This window comes from Neovison vison, chromosome 5, assembly GCF_020171115.1.
Source record: "Neovison vison isolate M4711 chromosome 5, ASM_NN_V1, whole genome shotgun sequence".
Taxonomy (NCBI): domain Eukaryota; kingdom Metazoa; phylum Chordata; class Mammalia; order Carnivora; family Mustelidae; genus Neogale; species Neogale vison.
This window is the reverse complement of record NC_058095.1, coordinates 152,054,839-152,075,139: the sequence shown is the minus strand read 5'-3', so window position 1 is coordinate 152,075,139 and position 20,301 is coordinate 152,054,839. Positions and strand designations below refer to the sequence as shown.

Genomic DNA, 20,301 nt, shown 5'->3' with positions numbered 1-20,301 from the left:
GAAATGCAATTAATTTTATTTCTTAGAACTTTTTTTAAATGCTTGGTGAAACTAGCGATGACCCAAGCATTTAACAAAGCCAGACTAGGGAACTTCTCTCCGAGGAGATGAGTAGAATCGTCAACAGTATCCGCAATATAACCCCATAAAGCCCATTTTCAGCCAACTCGGCGATCTCTAATTCAGATCGGAATCAACAATGAAGGGCAGAAATCATGCATTTTAAAAATAGCATTAGTGAAACTATGGGAGCATGTGTAATGCTTGTGTCGGCAAAAACCAGCATCCAGACTCATGTCATTTTCCTTGATAGTCTCCTTAGCAAGAAATGAACTTGCTGGAAGGTAATAGAGTCCCTCCGAGAAGTGTGATGAAAAGTCTTTGGGAATTATCAGCGAAACTTAACAGCGACCTCTGGGTTTTCACGGGCAGTTGTGTTATAAAGGGATGTTTAATTTAAGGGAGCCAAGTTGATAAGGGAGGGGGTGCAGGAAACCAAAAATGTTAAACGGGTTTTTGCTGGCCAGACAAATTGCGCGGATCAGGGCTTTTTCTAGTGGGCAGCCGCCTGCTGCTGGCCAGATGGCCCTAGCTGGCCTTTCCTTGGGGCTGGAAGGTGGGTTCTGAGTCTGCTGTTCTTTTCCCTGTGGGGAGCGAATAAACCCTTTCCGTAGGTGTGGTCCACGGTCTCCTTTTTGCTCTTGTGGAAGAAAAGAGGGACCTCGCTGCTGTGCTGGGAACCAAGGGCTCCCAGGTCCGCGTGCCTGGTCTGAATTCTCGCTGAGCCCATCGGAATCATGCAGGATCAGTCTGCTAAGGGAGGAAGGAAGGAATATCACGCACCCACGGAAGGCTGATGTCTTTTTATGGGCAAACAAAAGAGTTTCGGTGCTTTCACTTCTGGCTCAGCCTGGCCATTGTGTGGCGAAGGGGGTTTAATGAATCATTGTTTAACTAAGATCGTGCCAAGTATTTGACCATTAAATAGCCTCCTATGTGTATAGAATTCTTCTCTGACAGACTCTTATTTGACTGTGATTAATTGGCATTGAATTGTTATTTAATTACCTCTGCAGAAATCTAAGAACAGTTTGTGTTCTGATTAAGTTATTTGATATTACAAAACCCAGGGCGCTGAAGAAGGCAGTGCCCTCTGTCCTTCACGCCCCTTGCTGCTGATGGGCCGACCCCTGTGCCTGCTCACAGCTCATGGAATGTTCCTTGAGTGTTGGAAACCCAAACAGAGTCTGGCTTTTAATTTTTCCTTTAGTATACCAAAGTGTTTTGGAAGCCCTGACTTAGAGCATATGTCTGTGAAGCTTTTCTTTTATGTTAAAGTTCTTTTTAAGTTACCTATTGGACTATGTCGAACACGTTAAGGAAGGTGTGGGCTTCCTCAGCTCACAGGTACGCCATGTGTCCCGTGTACACACACGAGCTGTCCCGGGGAGGAGCCCCCCAGCTGTATGCATTGAGGCAGTGAAGAGGAAAGGGAGAGAAAAGGCAGCAGGGGTAGGTTCTGCTTGGGGCCTCTCTGTCCTTGGAGAGTGGCCAACAGCACGAGATGGGGTGCGGTGACCATTGTTTGGGGGAGAGAGTTCTGAGAGGTGAGACCCTCAAATTATGAGGGAAGTCTGTTGTATTTCGGGAACAAGCAGGGTAGCAGGATGGAAAGAGATGGATATTAAAAAGAAAAAATTCTAGGGGCGTCTGGATGGCTCAGTCAGTTCAGGGTCTGTCTGTGGCTCAGGTCATGATCTCAGGATCCTGGGATTGAGTCCTGCATCGGGCTCCCCGCTCGGTGGGGAGTCTGCTTTTCCCTCGCCCTCTGCAGGCCGCTCTGCCTGCCTGTGCGCACGCTCGCTCTCTCCCTGTCAAATAAATCAATAAAATCTTAAGAAAAACAAATAACATGGAATACATTTAAAAAGAAAATCATCCCAGCATACATGCCCGTTTCAAAAAGAGGGTTATTAGAATGTGAGATGCCACAGAAACAATCAAGGAGACCGAGGACTGGGTGGGGAACTGGTTATTGGTTTTAGAAAACAGATGACTGGTTTATACCAGTGTGCACACAGGATAGAAGCCGAACTGGAAAGGAGTGGGAGGTATTTGACTAGATTGTGATTCTGTGTGCAAAATAGGCAGCGGCTTGGCGAAGAGGTAGCATTTTTTAAACCGGCCAACAATTAGATTTACAACACTTCGAGCCTTATTTCCAGTTCTGCCAACTTTTATCTGAATTTTTACAAAAAAGTAAAAACAGGGCGCCTGGGTGGCTCAGTGGGTTAAGCCGCTGCCTTCGGCTCAGGTCATGATCTCAGGGTCCTGGGATCGAGTCCCGCATCGGGCTCTCTGCTCAGCAGGGAGCCTGCTTCCTCCTCTCTCTCTGCCTGCCTCTCTGCCTACTTGTGATCTCTCTCTGTCAAATAAATAAATAAAATCTTTAAAAAAAAAAAAAAAAGTAAAAACATTGTCGAAAATGATCTCCCTTTTCCCCCTTCTTTGTTTGTGTGTTTTTCAAGTAGGTTCAACGAGGGGCTTGAACTCACAACCCTGAGATCAAGACCTGAGCTGAGATCAAGAGTCGAGATGCGTAAGGGACCGAGCCACCCAGGTGTCCCTTTCCCCCCTCTTTTTAAATCGTGTTCTTTTTCTTTCTTGCTTTGCTATTTTTTTTTTTCTTCTTCTTTAAAACAAAGGTCCATTTACCTTGAACACAGCTCAGCCAGTTTTGTGTAACATCTGTTGGCGGTTCCCGGATATTAAAATGATGCGCTGGAGAGCAGATTTGGGTGTTGGTTGATCTGTCTCCAGCACACCTTTGGTTACTTTACATAGGGTGGGTAGTGGGAGGGCCCATTGTCTTCAAGTTTAGTCACGTTCTCACCCCAGACGTTTTGTTGTCCTATTTTTGAGCATTACGTATAAGAATTGATTTTGCGCGCCGCGTGGTAATTTCCCATTGGGGTTTTCTCAGTGACTGGGGCTCATGCTTGTTGGTGTGGAAGCGGGACTTCTTTGCTTAGGTGAAGGCATCCCGAACAGATGTGGCTACCACCACCTGTGTGGGAGCAAATCCCCCAGGTGAAGACGGCGCCACGTTTTAGGTGCTCGTTCCTCCCGGATTGGCAAGAGTGTCGGTGCGCAAAGCCTTGGAAGACGTTGGGGTGCAGTGCGCCAAGAGAAGAATCCTTGGAGACGGGGTGGTGCATTCCCAGGGCAAGAGAAGTCAAGTGATTGGTGGTTTCCTGTTCTCGAGTCGGAGGTTCCTAGCCGGGCCTCTGAACTCCGTGGCCATGCCATTCACTCTGGTTCCTGCTTTAGGGATCTCTTGAACTCAGGCAAATCTGTGGTGTGGGCATTTCCCAGTGGAAAGGCTCCACAGTGTTCATTGGGCCTGCTGTGTTTCCGACCCACTGTCTTAGAGATTTTCTGACCTCTTCTTGTCCAAGGGTTTGCACATCCCTGACCGTGTGTGAGCCGTGAGGCCACACGTAGTCCTGTGTGATAGACGTGTGAGGTCTGGGGTCATGGAATTAGCCTGGTCTAATTTTCCAACGTTTTTCTTTGTAAAACCCAGGAAATGTAAAGTAATAATGATCACTTACTGACTTATCATGGCAACGCATATCTGGCTACTGTAACAAAATGGTTTCCTGGGGTGATCGTGGGGCAACCTTCAAGGTTAATCTCCTAAGGTACTTCTCAGCAGTCACCATTGAACTTGGCCCCAGGTCACACAACAGATCATGGCCTAGGGTGAGCTGGATCTCAAGCCCCTGGACTTTCCCAATCAGTGATATACATTTTATTAAAGCCGTGTGCTCCTTTATTCTCTTGCTGATTTGCCCACTTGTTAGTCTCTGCCTTCAGCTTACAGTAACTTGTGTAATTGAATTTCAAGGTGGAGTTATTTTAAATGTTTTACCTTAATTATGGGTAGCTAAGACAATTCCTGGAACTCTTAATCAGGTGTGATATTCAAAGGATTTAGGATCCCGTGGGGCAGGCGTTAGCCAGTCAGAATGAGCCTGGTCTGGCCATAGCCCTTGATACCAGCCCTGCCTATAATTTAATTGGTTCCTCCTTATCAATAGAGATTAATAGAGCTTTCAAATTGTGTCCGGTAAAGAAGCTCCATACCGTCGATCTGGTGCTAAGGAACTTTCTGACTCCCCATCACACTGGGCATGAGTCCTGGCTTGGCTACTTTACAGCCAAGTGTCCTTGAGTTAATTTCTTCCTGTCTCTAAGCCACAGCTGCTCCATCTGTAAAATACAGACTCTGTCTGGCCTATAGTTTTGAGATGATGTGTACCGTGTGCTTAATAGCTCCTGGCATTTACTGGGTTCTCCTATGGTGGTGGTAGGTGGTGGTATTCTAGAAACCAAGCATCAGTGAACCAAAACAACCACAGGAACTCCTGCCTACATCTCTGAGGTGTAGCTCAAGGATGGGGTGGGTAGTCGTTGGGGGGAGTTTGCGCACATACAGTCTTAATAGAATGGGTCCCAGGACATCTTCTGGAGCGCTCCTCAGGCTTTGGCCAGCCTGGGGTGACGGGTGGAGGTGGGTGGGTGCTGCCCTCAGTGCTTCTCCGTACAAGAGAATGGCTTTGAACAGGCGTGATGGGAGAGAGCGTGTGGACCTCTTTCTGACCACAGGGAATTTTCCCTGGAGTTCCCCCAACACTTGGCTTTTTCCGTCCACGCACTGAAGCACACACCTGTCTCAGCACACCTGAGGTCATGCTCCTTCCATCCAGTAGGCAAACATTTGTCATCCTTTCGACATTCCCACGTCTTAGTCCTCACACATGTCATTCCTCGAACCTGGACAGACTCCATTTTCCATCAGCCCATTCTCTGCCCTCCTTCCAAGTTCTTGGGCCATGTCTCTGCCATGGAAACGAGTCCAGCCAACTGTGCCTTACCTCGTGTGTTACTCCCACTGACTGTGGCTGAGTGTGCGCTCCATGCCACATGTGTGTGTGCGTGCGTGCACGGCATTCTTTGTCTTGTAGGTGCTGTATTCCCTTCCATGTGCTGTCTTAACCTGCCACCAACATTAGGTTAGAAAATGCCCGAAGAGACACCAAGCAGTTGGGTTTTAAATTTAAATGGCAAGCCCCCTGCGTAGAGGCTGAAGAGGCTTTTCCTGATGGGCTACCAGGTGGTAGAGGTACAGAGTGAGAGGAGGTGGTAGCCGGGAGGAAGGGAGACTTGAAGATGTGGCTAGAAAGCAGATCGCCCTTGGTCTCAAAGACACTGGGGTTTTTACAAGTCATTGTGTTGGGACAGTCCAGGATCATCCCAGGGGGAGGAGAAATGAGCACTATCTAATTAGACAAACAGCACACGCATCCTTTTGAACCCTCCCATCTGTCAAGTGACGTAATAGAACTTTGAGATTCCTATTTTTTAAAAAATATTTTACTTATTTATTTGACACACAGAGCTCACAAGTAGGCAGAGAGACAGGCGGGGCGGGGGGGTGGGGAAAGCAGGCTCCCTGCTGAGCAGAGAGCCTGATGCCGGGCTTGATTCCAGGACCCTGGGATCATAGAATTCCTATTTGTTTTTATAATTTTTAAATTTTTTATAAACATATAATGTATTATTAGCCTCAGGGGTACAGGTCTGTGAATCGCCAGGTTTACACACTTCACAGCACTCACCATAGCACATACCCTCCCCAATGTCTATAACCCCAGCACCCTCTGCCTACCCTCCTTTCCCTGGCAACCCTCAGTTTGTTTTGTGAGATTCAGTCTCTTATGATTTGTCTCCCTCCTGATCCCATCTTGTTTCATTTATTCTTTTCCTACCTCCCAGCCCCCCTACGATGCATCTCCACTTCCTCATATCAGGGAGATCATATGATAATTGTCTTTCTCGGATTGATTTATTTCACTAAGCCTAATACCTTCTAGTTCCATTCACATCGTTGCAAATGGCAAGATTTTATTTCTTTTGATGGCTGCGTAGTATTCCATTGTGTGTGTATGTATATATATATATACACACCACATCTTCTTTATCCATTCATCTGTTGATGGACATCTAGTTTCTTTCCATAGTTGGGTTATTGTGGACATTGCTGCTGTAAACATTCGGGTGCACGTGCCCCTTCGGATCACTACGTTTGTATCTTTAGGGTAAATACCCAGTAGTGCAATTGCTGGGTCGTAGGGTGGTTCTATTTTCAACTTTTTGCGGAACCTCCATGCTGTTTTCCAGAGTGGCTGCACCAGCTTGCATTCCCACCAACAGTGTAGGAGGGTTCCCCTTTCTCTGCATCCTCGCCAGCATCTGTCATTTCCTGACTTGTTAATTTTAGCCATTCTGACTGGTGTGAGATGGTCTTTGGGTGTTGAGTTTACTAAGCTCTTTATAGATTTTGGATACTAGCCATTTATCTGATACATTGTTTGCAAATATCTTCTCCTGGAATTCCTATTTTTAATGTCTTAATTATATGAAGAGGCAAGTGACCTCTGGACTTCGGTAGCACAGTGTGATGATTCTGGGAAATTTTTCATATTGCTAGAAGAGACCCCGGGATCCCTAGTGGAATCCTGGGCCACCCCTGGTCGTACTTCTTAGGTTTGTATAGCTGTCACTTTCCTTGAATCTTCCCGCTGCTGCCACTGGAGTGAGCAGGAGTCATGCTTCAGACCTGCCCCCTATACCTGACTCCGTTCAACTTCTCTTGGCATGTAAGCAAGTAGTCAGGGTGGGCAGAAAAAAACCAATCCCCATAGGTGCATGGATCCCATATTTGCTATGACGAGGAACAAGGGCCCTTTGAAGGGCTGTCTGTAGGGGACAGTAGGCTTTTACCCTCAGTGTGTGGTTAATGTCACCGTCTTAGGCCTGGATGCCAAATCCAGCGCCTTAAGAAAATGGTATGCGGTCACCTTCGGAAGATGACCGCTGAAATTAAATGGTCTCTTGTGTGTTTTACCTTTGAGTTCTTAGGGGGATTTCCTAGCTTCAGAGGAATTCTGTAAGCCCAGGCCACGATGGGCCAGAGCTTTCCCTCCATATCTGGCGACCTGTCCCATTAGAATCTGCACCTTGCATCTACCCTCTCGTCTGCCTGTACTTGCTCTCCTCTGCTGGCTTCCTCATCCGCACAGGATCCGGGTCTGCTCCACACCCGCCCCTTGAGGCCACGCACCCAGCCCTGGCCACTGCTGGCCTCTTGGCTCTCTCACCTCTGAAACGCCCCGTTCCCTTACTTTCTGGGACTTTCCTGCCATCGCGCGGGCCTCTGGACATTGCTGTACCCAGCACTCCCGGTCTGCACGTGGACATTTCAGACAGCCTCTGAAGGAGCGCAGACAAATTGGTCCAACAACAGCGCTTGGAGAGTGACAGGGTGACAGAACAGACACTTCATGTCGCAACACAAATTTCCCTAGTTGGGAAAACACTGCCAAATAGAACTGTGAAATATCAAGCACCAGAAATAGAGACTGCAATTTGGAAACGAACCATTTGTTACTTCCGGCAGAAGGGCTTGTTTTTATCTACTCATTCAGAATGTGCTGGAGCACTTTCGATGTGCTAGGCATTGTTCAGGCCCCGGGGAGACAGCAGGGGATAAACTAGACCCCCCAGTCCTGATGATGCCTGTATGGAAATTTAATGTGTGTGAAGAGAAAAAGACAAGTGGTCTTTGGCTCTTGGAAGTAAGGAAAGGGATGTATTTATTTATTTGTCTTTAAAGATTTTATTTATTAATTAGAGAAAGAGAGAGTGTAATCAGGTGGAAAGGCAGAAGGAGAGGGAGAAGCAGACCACCCCTTCCAAGTGTAGAGCCCGATGCGGGGCTCAATCCCAGGACCCTGGGATCATGACCTGAGCCAAGGGCACACACTTAACCCATGGAGCTACCTGGGTGCCTCAAGGAAAGGAATTTAAAAGGGCAGTAATTACGATTGCAATGGTGACAAGGTTATTTTCTAGGTTCTTTTTTTTTTTTTTTTAAAGATTTTATTTATTTATTTGTGAGAGAGAGAGAGCGAGAGCGAGCGTACAAGCAGACAGAGAGGCAGGCAGAGGCGGAGAAAGAAGCAGGCTCCCTGCTGAGCAAGGAGCCCGATGTGGGACTTGATCCCAGAACTCTGGGATCATGACCTGGGCTGAAGGCAGTAGCTTAACCGACTGAGCCACTCAGGCCTCCCTATCTTCTGGGTTCTTGAGACAGAAGGAACATGGGGGCGCCTGGGTGGTTCAGTGGGCTAAGCCTCTGCCTTCGGCTTGGGTCATGACGTGATCTCAGGGTCCTGCTCAGCGGAGAGCCTGCTTCCCCGCCCCGCACCTCTGCCTGCCTCTCTGCATCCTTGCGACCTCTGTCTGTCAAATAAATAAATAAAATCTTAAAAAAAAAAAAAAAGACAGAAGGAACATGATCATCTTTAAAAAAAAGTTGGAAAGCCGCTGGGTTTATGGTTTTTTATTAGCAAATCCAGTTTGTGTACCCACTAGGCACTTGGCATTTTATTATGTAGGTTGTGTGTTAAATGTGGTTCTGGCTTACAAAGGGTGTACAAGCCAGTTGTGAACATAGGACTGGTATACTTAAAGAGTAGTTAAACCCCTGAATGGGTTTATGAGATATGCTGAGAATATACCCAGACCTTGGGGAGAATCTGGAGGCAAGCAGAAATAGTCTCTCATCAAATAAAGTGTCAGAAAACCTGTGCCTGAGACCACAAAAGCTGCTTATGTCTTTGCTGAGAGCAGGTTGAGTGTTATTTTAGGCCCTGCTTGATTGCAGGGTTTCCACAGTCCTCATCAGTAAACGTAAAAGAGGAGATCAGAGGCAGGCTCTGCACAACGGCGAGGTGTGTTGGCTGGAAGCACAGTATTAGAAAACTGGTAGGTCGGGGTGTGGGAAAGCCTCTCCGGTAGCCCCAGAAGACCCTGCCATGTTTCAGTCAAACCAGGGATGCTCTGAATGCTAGTTCTGGGTTATCAAGAAAAGATGTATTTATGCTCTGTCTCTTTTATTTAAAAACACAAATCTGTAGTTCACAAGAAAAAGATTCTGCCAGAATGATTACAAGAAAAAATAAGCTTTGTTACCTACAAGGTAATCAGTAATTTGTCTATTTCACTGGACAAAATCTGTCATGTCCCTAATTTTGATAAGCGAGTCTCCTGTTGGATCTGTGGCGATAGTTCTATCAGGACGTTTGGGGTGAAAAATGGGATCTACCTGAGTTATTCAGATGTGAAACGTTTGGTTGAAGGGAAGTGGGCATCCCATGGAACCAAAAGCAGAGACCCCCTTTCCAGAAGCTGGAGCTGGGTTCTCTGTCCTGGGGTGCCTGCGTATAGCTGGGTCCCTCAGCTTGGGTGGGGAATGTGTTCCACTTTCCTGCTACCCTGTGACCTTGTAGTTCTTGAGAGCAGTAATCTGAATGACTTGGCTGCTAGTCAGAGGCCTGGCCACTCTGGGCTCCTTTGGTCTGTTAGTTGTGGCCAGGCCTGTGGTGGGGTCCTGAGGGGACATCACAGGTCTCCCGAGCCTGTCTGATCAAAATAGAGAAGGTCAAGTGAGTGGCACATGCTTGGGAGCTACATTTGTCAGCAAGAGTCTCATGGAGGAGAAAGGGCTGAGAAATCTGGGTGGATGGGCCTGGATGGTGGGCCTTCTTGGCAAGCGAATGAGAGAGCGAGAAGGCCCTCATGAGAACAAACATGGAGCCAGGAGTGATGGATGGTCCAGGTAGGGACCTCTTTTCTGTCCCTTCTCATTGCTGTTCCGATGGGTTGGATTTGACAGATAACGAATCAAGGATGTCCATGAAATTATTGTAAGTGAGCAGTGAAGTCCTGCTAGTAATTTATGTGAGGTAAAGATCAGTCAGAATGATTTACAGGTTTCCATGCTGGGTGTTGGGGCAGAGGTCTAAGGAAAAGTTGAAAAAGTTGGACGTGGGCATTTGTGGGCCAACCTTGAAGGCTTCTGTTCAGTTTAGATGTGTCGAGCCTCAGGTGTTTTATACGATAGCCATGTACGTGCCCAAGGAAGCCCTGGGAGATTAGGAATGGACATAAGATTTGGTGTGTATAAGCGCACAGGAAGTCTCAGGAAGGACAGTGAGCAGAGTTTACGAAGAGAGCCAGAAAAACTGAAAAATGGCTGATGGTTCTAGCCTGAGAAAAAAAGTAGACTTTCTCATGTCTCCTTTTTCTGATGTGTGGAAATGCCAGGATGGCTTGGCCGTAACACCTGCCTCTTAGGAAATATTACTGCATTATCTTGAGCAAAGCTGACCGTGGGTCCTCCTCTTTAGCACCAGGAGCTTGATCTTCAGGGATCTGAACATTTCTGTTAGCTTCAGAACCCTCTCTTCAAAGGCCACCGCTGTCTGAATGTCCAGAGGAACATGAGGGAGCGTGTTCTGGGAGAGCGTTGATGGAGGGAACTGGCAGCTCAGGCGAGAAGGGTGGGGTGACCTTTGATGCTGAGAGAAGATGCTTCTACTTCCTCCTCAAGGCACCTCTGCAGAATCACAGACTCTTGACAAGGTTTGGAAAGGACTAGACCTCATGACCTTGCATGGTCCTTTAAAGCTCTACCATCCCTGATGAGAATGCACACAACACCCCCCACAGGTGTGCCATCTCACAGCTTAGAGGGTGCCGTCCTAAGCACTGTCTCTTTTAGCCTCACGATCTTTGATCCTGTGATGTAGGAGAAGCAAATATGATTGTCTCCTCTTTACAGACAAGAGATTTTGTCTAAGTGGGCCTCAAATGAGTTACCCACAGACCAGTTGCTGCTGAGTGTCAGAGGAAGACAAGAACCTTGCTGGTTTCCCACTGATGGTTTCCTAATTCCTGCTGCTCTATTTCATGCCATTCTTTGAGCAGCTACCATGTTGATGACCTGTTCTGATGGCGAAGGTGATGGACACGGGGAACTCCCAAGCTTGCATAGCTCCTGTCCTTACGCTGAACTGGTTTGTGTAGAATGACGCAGAAACTCCATGCTTATCCTATCTCCCTCATGCCTACATTGTGATTTTTCAGCCTGGCGACCATCTCTGGCACCCACTGAACATCCTTTCCTTTCAGTCAGATTTTCCTCATCATGTTGCATTGTCCCTGTAAGGTACAGGTCCGTCCTCTCTGCCCTTTTGGAGAGACTGTCTCCTCTACTGCTTGGATCGAGATCCTACTTATCACTAGGACAGTGATTATTTCGCTTGTCCTCCCTTCCACACTCCACCACCCTCACAACCTGGCCCAGACTTAGCATTCCTGGCTTCTGACTTTGCAGGGCTGTCAAACCAGTGGCGCATTCATAGCAAAAGAATTAGGTTCTAGAACGTTCCATGAGGCTAAACATGAGCATGTAAAAAGAAGTTCCTAATATCCAAGAGTTGATGAAACACATCTACTTTCACCCTTCCAGTCAGGTGTGTTGTGGCCTGATAGGGCTGATGGGGCTGCTGTTGAAGACCACTTCTGTGCTAAAGAATGGCACTCGGAAGGAGGGAATTACTGATACACTGTTGCATAGATGGACCTCGGAAATGCTGGACTAAATGAAAGAATTCAGACATGAGAGACCACATGCCATTTGATTCTTTTTTAATGAAATCTCCCCAAAAGAGCAAAGAAAGTAGATTAGTGGTTGCCTGAGGCTAACTAAGAGTGGGAACAGGAAGTCACTGTAAACGACATGAGGCATCTTACTGGGGGAACTAAAATGTCCTAACACTGATTTTTGGTGATGGTTATACCACTTGAAATGGGGTGAATATTACAAGATACAAAGTATATGCCTCAATAAAAATATACTTCAATATTTGATGGTATGTAAACATACCTCCTTTTTTGTTTAAAAAAGAAAAAGCATAGGCTCTACACTAGACGTGGGAGCTTCCAAGTTTCATGTTATAGTTTATTTTAAGGAAGTGGAGGAATCCTCCGGATGAGAGATTTGTCAGAATTCTACTGACAGGTGATTGACTCCAGCTCAGACTGTAGACCCTGTTCTTAAAGTAAGATCGCTTACAGATTTGTATTTTGACCAGAAGTTTGATAACCTCTTTCCTGGAACCCTGTCTTGTGTACAGAACAGTTAGGAGACCCTGGTTGGTTCTCTGGTGGTGTGGACTCCAAAATGAGGTCTCTCTGTCTCTCTCCGTGCCTCCCCTTTGTTCCCAGCCTTATTCCTTTCCCCACGTTTGTCTGTCTTTCTTTCCTTCTCTTTCTTTCTTTCCTTCCTTCCTTCCTTTCTTTCTTTCTTTCTCTTCTTAAGATTTTATTTATTTGAGAGAGAGTATGAGTGAGCACACAAGCAGGGGGTGGGCAGAGGGAGAGAATCCTCAAGTAGACCACCTGTGGAGCATGGAACCAGACACGGGGCTTGATCCTAGGACCCTGAGATCATGATCTGAGCCAAAATTGGAGGCTTAACCAACTGAGCCATCCCAGTTGACCCCCCCAGCTTTACTTTCTTACAAAAGTAATACATAGGCACTCTAGAAAAAAGCATTGATAAAAAACAATTAAAATTGCACACAATACATTATAGACTTTATTTCAGACTAAATGTTCGGGTTCCTCCATCTCACTTGCCAAATAACCCACACTGAAGATCTTTGATGCATACATCCCTACAATTTCTGGGTCATAAGGAACACGTTCTTAAAGTTGTATACATCGCCCAGTTGGTCCCTGAAATCTACCCTTGCAGTGTGGGTTTTCATTCCGTGTGAGTCTAAAACGTGATCTGGCCACTGTTGCTGACTGTCGTGGTCGGTCTCATGATCGGTTATCTGTCCTGTGCAGGAGAAGGGGTGATGGTGTTGCGACTCTACCCCGAGGTTATCAGACGAGGCGTGGGCTGTTGACTTGAATCCCAGACACAAGGCATTCACTGAGACCGGCCACCTGAGTCTGGGCGGGAGGCAGTGGCCAAGATGGGACGCTGTGCCTCAGGAGGGATAATTGAGGCACCAAGGGCTAACGGCATGTGAGCAGTCTGGGAAGGATGTGATTAACTTTCTTCAAGCATTTGATGGGCTGTCGTGTCAAGAGGAATTAGATTCACTCCGTGTGGTTATAAAAGCAGGATAAGCACAGGGTTGCCTGTTCTAGGCAGGCAAGATTCGGTTTAGTGTTGGAAAGCCCTGCCTAACAGAATAGTCTGGAAATGAGTTGGGCTCCCCCTGTTCATGGTGAATCCCCCTTCCCTCTACGTCCCGGGGGTCGATCCAGCAGGGCCAAATGCCGTTTAGATGAAGAGGCATGGCGTGTGTGTGATGGGAAATCATCATGGATTTGATTTGAGGGCCTTTGAGAAAAGTTGATAACGAGGCCGTGAACTTGAAATTCGTCCCTTTAGCTGTTTCTTGAAGCGAAGAAGTAACTTATTGACTCTCCTAATGTCACATTGTCTATACTCTGCCTCTTGCTGAAGGAGAGTTTAGGTTTTTGACTGTCTTTGACGTCCAGCTCAGTTACTGTAGTGGCCGTGTGGGGAGATGGTTTTTCTCATTTTTTTGTGTGTTTTTGTTTTTTTTTTCTCTTTTTGTTTGTGTTTTGCTCTTTGCCAATCGTGGGTCTCTCCGGATCTACATCTGGAGGAAGGTAAAAGGGGTGGTTATCATGTATCATTCATCTCTGTGTAGCCTTTTCACCTTTAAAAAAAAGGGGGGGGGCGCCTGGGTGGATCAGTTGATTAGTTAAGCGACTGCCTTCAGCTCAGGTCATGATCCTGGAGTCCTGGGATCGAGTCCCACATCAGGCTCCCTGCTTGACAGGGAGTTTGCTTCTCCCGCTGACCTCTCTCCTCTCATGCTTTCTCTCTCTCTCTCTCTCTCTCAAATAATAAATAAAATCCTTAAAAAAAAAAACCCAAAACCCAAAACTTGAATATTGGTTTCTGTGTTATTTAAGCTGAGCTATATTCTACAGTGCTCTGAATCCTGACTATGTTGAAAAGTTGGGCTTTTTCATTGAAGAAAGAATAAGTGTTTAAACTATGTCTTTTAACATCTTTTTTAAAAAAAATATTTATTTATTTATTCATGAGAGACAGAGAGGCAGAGGGAGAAGCAGTCTTCCCACAGAGAAGGGAGCTGGAAGGCAGTTAACTGACTCAGCCACCAGGCGACCGTCTTTTAACAGTTTTAAATGTATTTTTTCCTCATTTTGATATTGATACTTCGGGAAGGTCAAAAATAGCCAGGTAGTTCACAAAATCCGTTAAGAATATGTGGGAAGTTGCCCGACTGATTTTCATGTTTCTAAAGCACGACTGATTAAATGATCACCTAACCTTTGGCCCCTCGAAGTGTGGTCATCATTTGGTGTCCCAGGTGATGTCGTAGCAGCGGACATCACCTGGGAGCCTGGTAGAAATGCAGATCTCAAGCTCCAGCCGAAAGCTCTCGAATGTGCGTTCTCAGGGTTGACCTTCTGAGGGTGCTGGTGGCCGGGCTTTCCCGAGAGACCGGCTTCGGGTCCTGTGGGCCACAGTGGTTAGCTCACCTTGCTGTTTTGTTTTACCGTGCCTGGCGCTGTGACTAGGTTCTTTCTCATGCATGAGCCCAGGTAATCCTCAGAATCACCCTCTCAAGGAGGTATTGTTAGAGTCTCCGAGAAGCTGTCGCCCGGCCTGCCAAAAGTGTCACTGTAAGAAGACCGGTTCTGGAGTCTGTGTCTCCTGAACTGAGTCAGAGACCTGGAGGCCCAGGTTGTCAAGCTGTGGCCTGGCCAAGCGCGGAAGCTTCCAGTCGCTCCAGCTCTTCACCCCGGGTGACCCTGCGCATCTGGCAATAGCTCAGCTCCTTGCCGCTGGCCTTTCATGGGCCGGTCGTGGTCCAGTCATGGCCCAGTCGTGGCCCAGTCGTTGCTTGGTATGGAGGGCCCCAGGGGGAAGTCACTTCTGACAGACATTGGGAAGAGTATGTAGAGGACCCATATCTTACCTACAGGCTGGCTTCCAGAAGCTTCCATTACAGAAGAAGTTCAGGGGCCGAGACAAACACATTTCTCCAGAGTTGTGTGCACCAAAATAAACTGTGTGTGTGTAACTTCAGTTTCTGTGAATTCTGTCTTTTAAAAGACTAGATATTTATTATAGATCTGTTCTCACTTTCCAATCCTGAAGCCTTTAGGATATACTGTTCTCATGGATTCTGAGGAGGGAGATACAAGGAGTAATAAATGATCTTTCTTTTTAAAAATTAACATGTATTATTTGTTTTAGGGGTATAGGTCTGTGATTCATCAGTTTTTGTTTTTGCGTGTTTTTTTTTTTTAAGTTTTTTCTTTATTTATTTGAGAGAGAGAGGCATAAGCCAGGGAAGGGCAGAGGGAGCGGGAGAAGCAGGCTCCCCTCTGAGCAGGGAGCCCCAAGGGGGCTCAATCTTAGACTCTGGGATCATGACCTGAGCTGAAACTGACTGAGCCACCCAGGTGCCCCGTGATGGATCAGTCTTACAGAATAACCAGTGCTCATTACAACCTGATTTTTTATAAAAGATTTTATTTATTTGAGAGTGATTGAGTGTGCAGCACATGCAGGAGCAACAGTGGGGGAGGGGCAGAGGGTGAGGGAGAAGCAAGCTCCCTGCTGAGCAGGGACTCCATGTAGGTCTTGATCTCATGACCTGAGCCGAAGGTTGACACCTAACTGACGGAGCCACCCAGGCACCCCACCAAATGATCTTTCATCATTAAGTCGTATTTCTGTTTTCTGCCTGCATTCCTCTGGTTGTGTTGGATTTTTAAGAATGAGTCTGTTTGTCACACTCGCTTGTACCTCAGAAGATAGCGACTTAATCACCCCAGTTGTAAACTCTCAACTCGGGAATGGGAGGATTCCAAAATTTTTCAAAATGGGAGGTTCCGGGGCGCCTGGGTGGCTCAGTGGGTTAAAGCCTCTGCCTTCAGCTCAGGTCATGATCCCAGGATCCTGGGATAGAGCCCTGCATCAGGCGCTCTGCTCAGCAGGGAGCCTGCTTCCCCCTCTCTCTCTGCCTGCCTCTCTGCCTACTTGTGATCTCTGTCAAATAAATAAATAAAATCTTAAAAAAAAAAAAAAATGGGAGGTTCCCTGAACCATCCTGGGTGGGGGGAGGGAGGTAGAGAGGTTATAATTACATTTATTTAATAAGTACCACATAGTAAAATTCTGATAACCAAAGCAAAATTCGTATAGCAATTGTGATCAATTTATGCATTTTGTATTTGTTTGTTTACCAACTCAGCCTCTGGGCAGGTGGGCAGCTGAGAAGGCACAGGAAAGGAGAGAACATTCTAAAATCCACCAACCCTTCCTGATTTTGCCAGAAGATGTCTTTCCCCCTTCTGTTTTATTAAAAATCAGGACCGAATGTGAGCTCCCTGCCCACCAGCCTTTGTTGGTATTTTTGTTTCTCTTTAGGTATCATCCCATTTTCTTTTTCTTTACCACTGACATGGGCTTATTTTTAAGTATGAATGTGTAATAGATTAAATACATATGCATTTAAAATATTGTTTTGATTTGTCCGTGAACTGTTTCTCTTAAAGGGCCTATCTGGGGAAATGAGTAATTTCTCATATCCTGTTCTTGCAGGAAGAATTTTAAATCGTTTCTCCAAAGACATTGGGCACATGGATGACTTGCTACCCCTGACGTTTCTAGATTTCTTCCAGGTAAGGTCACAGTGATGCCAAGTTCTCGAGTGGAAAACTGTAGTTCCTGTTCTTTCAAGTCCTTCCCATGGGGGCCGAGGGTGGGCCTCTCGGCCTGACGATGTCATGTTATCTTAGTTAAAGGCCGTGTTTGTAAGAGAAAGGTGTGGTTCTGATTCGGAGACTAAGTTAACATGAGTAATACCTCATGTGTAGGAGTGGCTACACAGTCTTGTCAAGGTTGGTTCGAAGCAGCTACATGCTTGGTAAGTGCTTCTCTATCTGCCCGCCAGGTATCTGGCACAAACGTCCCTTTACCCTGAGCACATTTCATAATATAGAAACAATCACCTCTCACGGAAAGATAGCTCAGATTAACTAAATTATGCATTGTATTACCACAAAGGACAAATATTTACTGCGCCATTTGGGGGGATAAAACCAGGCGGGGTTGCTAACAAAGAAAAGATTAGTAATAATAAGGTGAAAATAATACTTTGTTAGCAAGGACAATAGGGAGCGGTTACTGCAGATACAAAGCCTTTAGAGGCAAGTACATTTAAGCCAATAATTTGAGTACAGGATCAAAGTCATCTCTGAAAATGTCTTTTTTGTTTTTCTAGGCAGCTTTTCTTTCACACGTTGATGGCTCTAAGTCTTAAGGGGTGTGTGTGTGTGTGTGTGTGTGTGAGAGAGAGAGAGAGAGAGAGAGAGAGAGAGAGAGAGAAACCCAGCAATCCCACAAGTACCTTCCATATAGCATTTGTTTTGTCTGTGAACTTGAAGTTCTGCGGAAGGATATTGGGTCATCTCATGCCTCATCTGCTCACTCAGTATTGCTGCACACGTGGGATGATTTTCCTGCTGTTTAATTCTGTCTCCTTTTCAGCGATTCAGGCTGGGGGCCTTTCTTCTTCATTTCCAAGTGGGCTTTTTTTTTCTTTTTTAAATGACACGCATTCATCAACAGCTGCACATATTCTAAGCTCACCGCTGCTGTTGCTGACACTTCTTGAATTGTTGTTTCACTCCCCCTGAGTAATCACGAACACCTTGTAAGGCCAGGATGTCGAAATGCTGCCACTGGGGTCCGCAATCATGGCCTCATCCTGATGGTTACTCCCCACCCTCCCCCACTTTTGTTCAGTGCTCAGATGTAGTTCAAGTCAAAACTTAGGGACTTTTCTGGAGCCGTTGTTATAAAAAGAGCCAGAATTACTTAATTTGGAAAATTAGCTATGTTATAAAACTCACTAATAAGCCTGAAATGACCACAGGCATTTCTGTGAGTCACTCAGAAATGCAGCCGTGAGTATGTGACAGCAGACAGTGTGGCCCCCGGGTGAAGGCGTGCACTGTTACCAACATGAACCAAATGGAGACTCGGAGGCAGAGTGCTTTTATTGCAAAGATCTCTGCTTTTCTGTCCCTCTTCTGCGAACTTAATTTTTAAACATGTCCTGCTGGGTTTTGCTATATAATTTGTCCGCAAGAAGGAATTCTTTGCTAAAACAGGATCGCATTTTCCCGGTGATGGTTAATGACATTGAGAAGACTTGTGGGAAGGTTCTTTTTCTTGCCAAGTGCAAGTTAGGCAGAGGTTGAGTTTCCAAAGCTGGCTGGCCCACTGTGGGCTCGGCACATGGTCAGCCCTCCTAATCAGAATCTACCTACCTACTTTTGCATGATGGATGGAGACACAGGGATAGACACTGCCTGAATTCATTCTAAAACATCCTCAGCTGCCCGAGGAGAGAAAATTCTAGGCTCTCTGTACTTCTCTTTCACTGAGAGACAAGGGCCTTTTTATTACCTGCTCACTTAATCTTGGTGAGACTTACGACCGGTAGTCCCAATTAGCTGATGTCTTGACTGTAATGGCCGAAGTCAATCTCGAAGTTATTGTCTCCAAGAAAGGAGTTTTGTCTCAAGGATAACTCAGTTATCAATTATGATAAAGATCTATTGTCACTTGTTTTGTTTGCAGGTGTCTTTAATAAGGCTTCTCATAATCCCTCCAGGAAGAAATATTTTCTCCTTTTAAAAATAGTATTAGCTACATAGAAAAGCTCTGATCCTTGCTATTGTTGTTGGTTCTTTGAGGGACACTTCCCAACAGTCGTTGTTTAAATGGTTGTCAGGAGGAATCAAGGGAAACTTCATAAACAATGCCGTAACTGGTTCATCTTACTTGGTGTGTAGAAGCCTTTCCCCGGAGGATTTGCGTGCAACGAGCAGGCTTTTGACGGACGTATCACTGGGATCATTTTGAAGTGTTTAGTCCTCTTGGCTATATTAGAATGAAGATTTTTATTAAAGCCACAAAAATGAATTTGACCTGCCCTCAAATAAAGGACGACAAAAATCAAAATGTAAATTGATTTTTTTTTTTTTTTTTTTAAAGTTGGATAGGACCCTGTTAAGGCTAAAAACAACCCGGTGGTGTTCTGGGACTCTTAATGGAATCATGTAAACTTAAAATAAACACTATTATGGTAAGCACATAGAATGAAAACTAATTTTCCAAATCAAATACATTATATTCAATTCATTTTCCCCAATCAACCAAATGTTTAAAACCTGTTAGTTATAACAGCAATCTTCTGGAAATTAATTAGAAGCCTATTAGCTCTGCTAGCTGAGCCGAATGAAGAGGGTTGCTTGTTACATTTCTAAATAGGCTCCTGAATTAAAGCAAAGCAAGGTCAAAATGACAATCAGCTTGACTCACCTCATGGCTTTGCTTAAGCAGATCTGGGTTTTCTTTGCCTTTTTATTGGGGGTGGGGGTGGGGGTTAGTTTTTTATAAGAAATTTTACCCACTTGGATTCAGTCCTCTAATACATTTAAGAGTTTTAACGAGTCCGGGAAAACATACGGGTATCATGAATGTTACGTGTGTGAACAGGAGCACCTTCCCCAATACACGGGGATCCGAGACGGGAATGGTTTTCAGACCTTGCGTCCGGCTCCTGAGCTCCCCTCAAGGGTTGTGTCGGCCCCATTCCGTATCGAGCTAGTAGAACCGTTCCTTGTTGCCTCGGTTTCTGATGTCAACAGCGAAACCTGCTGCTGATTTGGTGGGGGGGGGGCCCAACATACTGTCTCACGTCCGAGTCTTTGGGTAAGAGCATTCTGACTCCAGCAGCAACTCCTGTGCTCAGAGAAGCTCCCAGAACTTGCGTCTTTCAAATGGAACAGGTGAGTTTAATTGAAACAGTTGGGTTTTAAAAAGGACCGGGGATTCCCTTGTCATGAAGTTACCTTTGGCGTGACCATGAGCAGATGTGGTCCTTCCCAATCTACACATCCTTTACGTTTAGCGTTCTTGAGCCAGAAAGAACTTGGCAGGATTCCTATAGAAACAAATGGAATGCAAACCGAAATCCAAAGCTTAGAGACCTTCATGAAGGGGGGGAGGGTTACATTTTCCACTTATCAGAATATTCAAATTAAGGCTGACATGTTTGATTTGTTTGTTTGTTTTGTTTTTCCTTACTAAAGAGATGCCTGTGGTCATGCGTTTTGGGGACAGTGAAAATCAAATAGATATAGAAATAATGTGATTACATTTATCCATGTGAACTTTTTAATCCAGATTATGCACGTTTGATTGCTTTTTCTGTAAGACGGTGA

General features: G+C 45.8%; 1 protein-coding gene across 3 annotated transcripts in view; it reads left to right on the top strand.

The window, feature by feature from the left end:
* The window catches only part of ABCC4 (ATP binding cassette subfamily C member 4), a 243,967-nt gene that overhangs the window by 137,902 nt on the left and 85,764 nt on the right, over positions 1-20,301 (top strand). For all 3 annotated transcript variants that reach the window (XM_044249963.1, XM_044249962.1, XM_044249964.1), the window contains exon 20: positions 16,607-16,686. In XM_044249963.1, coding sequence (XP_044105898.1) covers positions 16,607-16,686 — 80 coding nt within the window. The remainder of the gene's footprint in view (positions 1-16,606; positions 16,687-20,301) is intronic.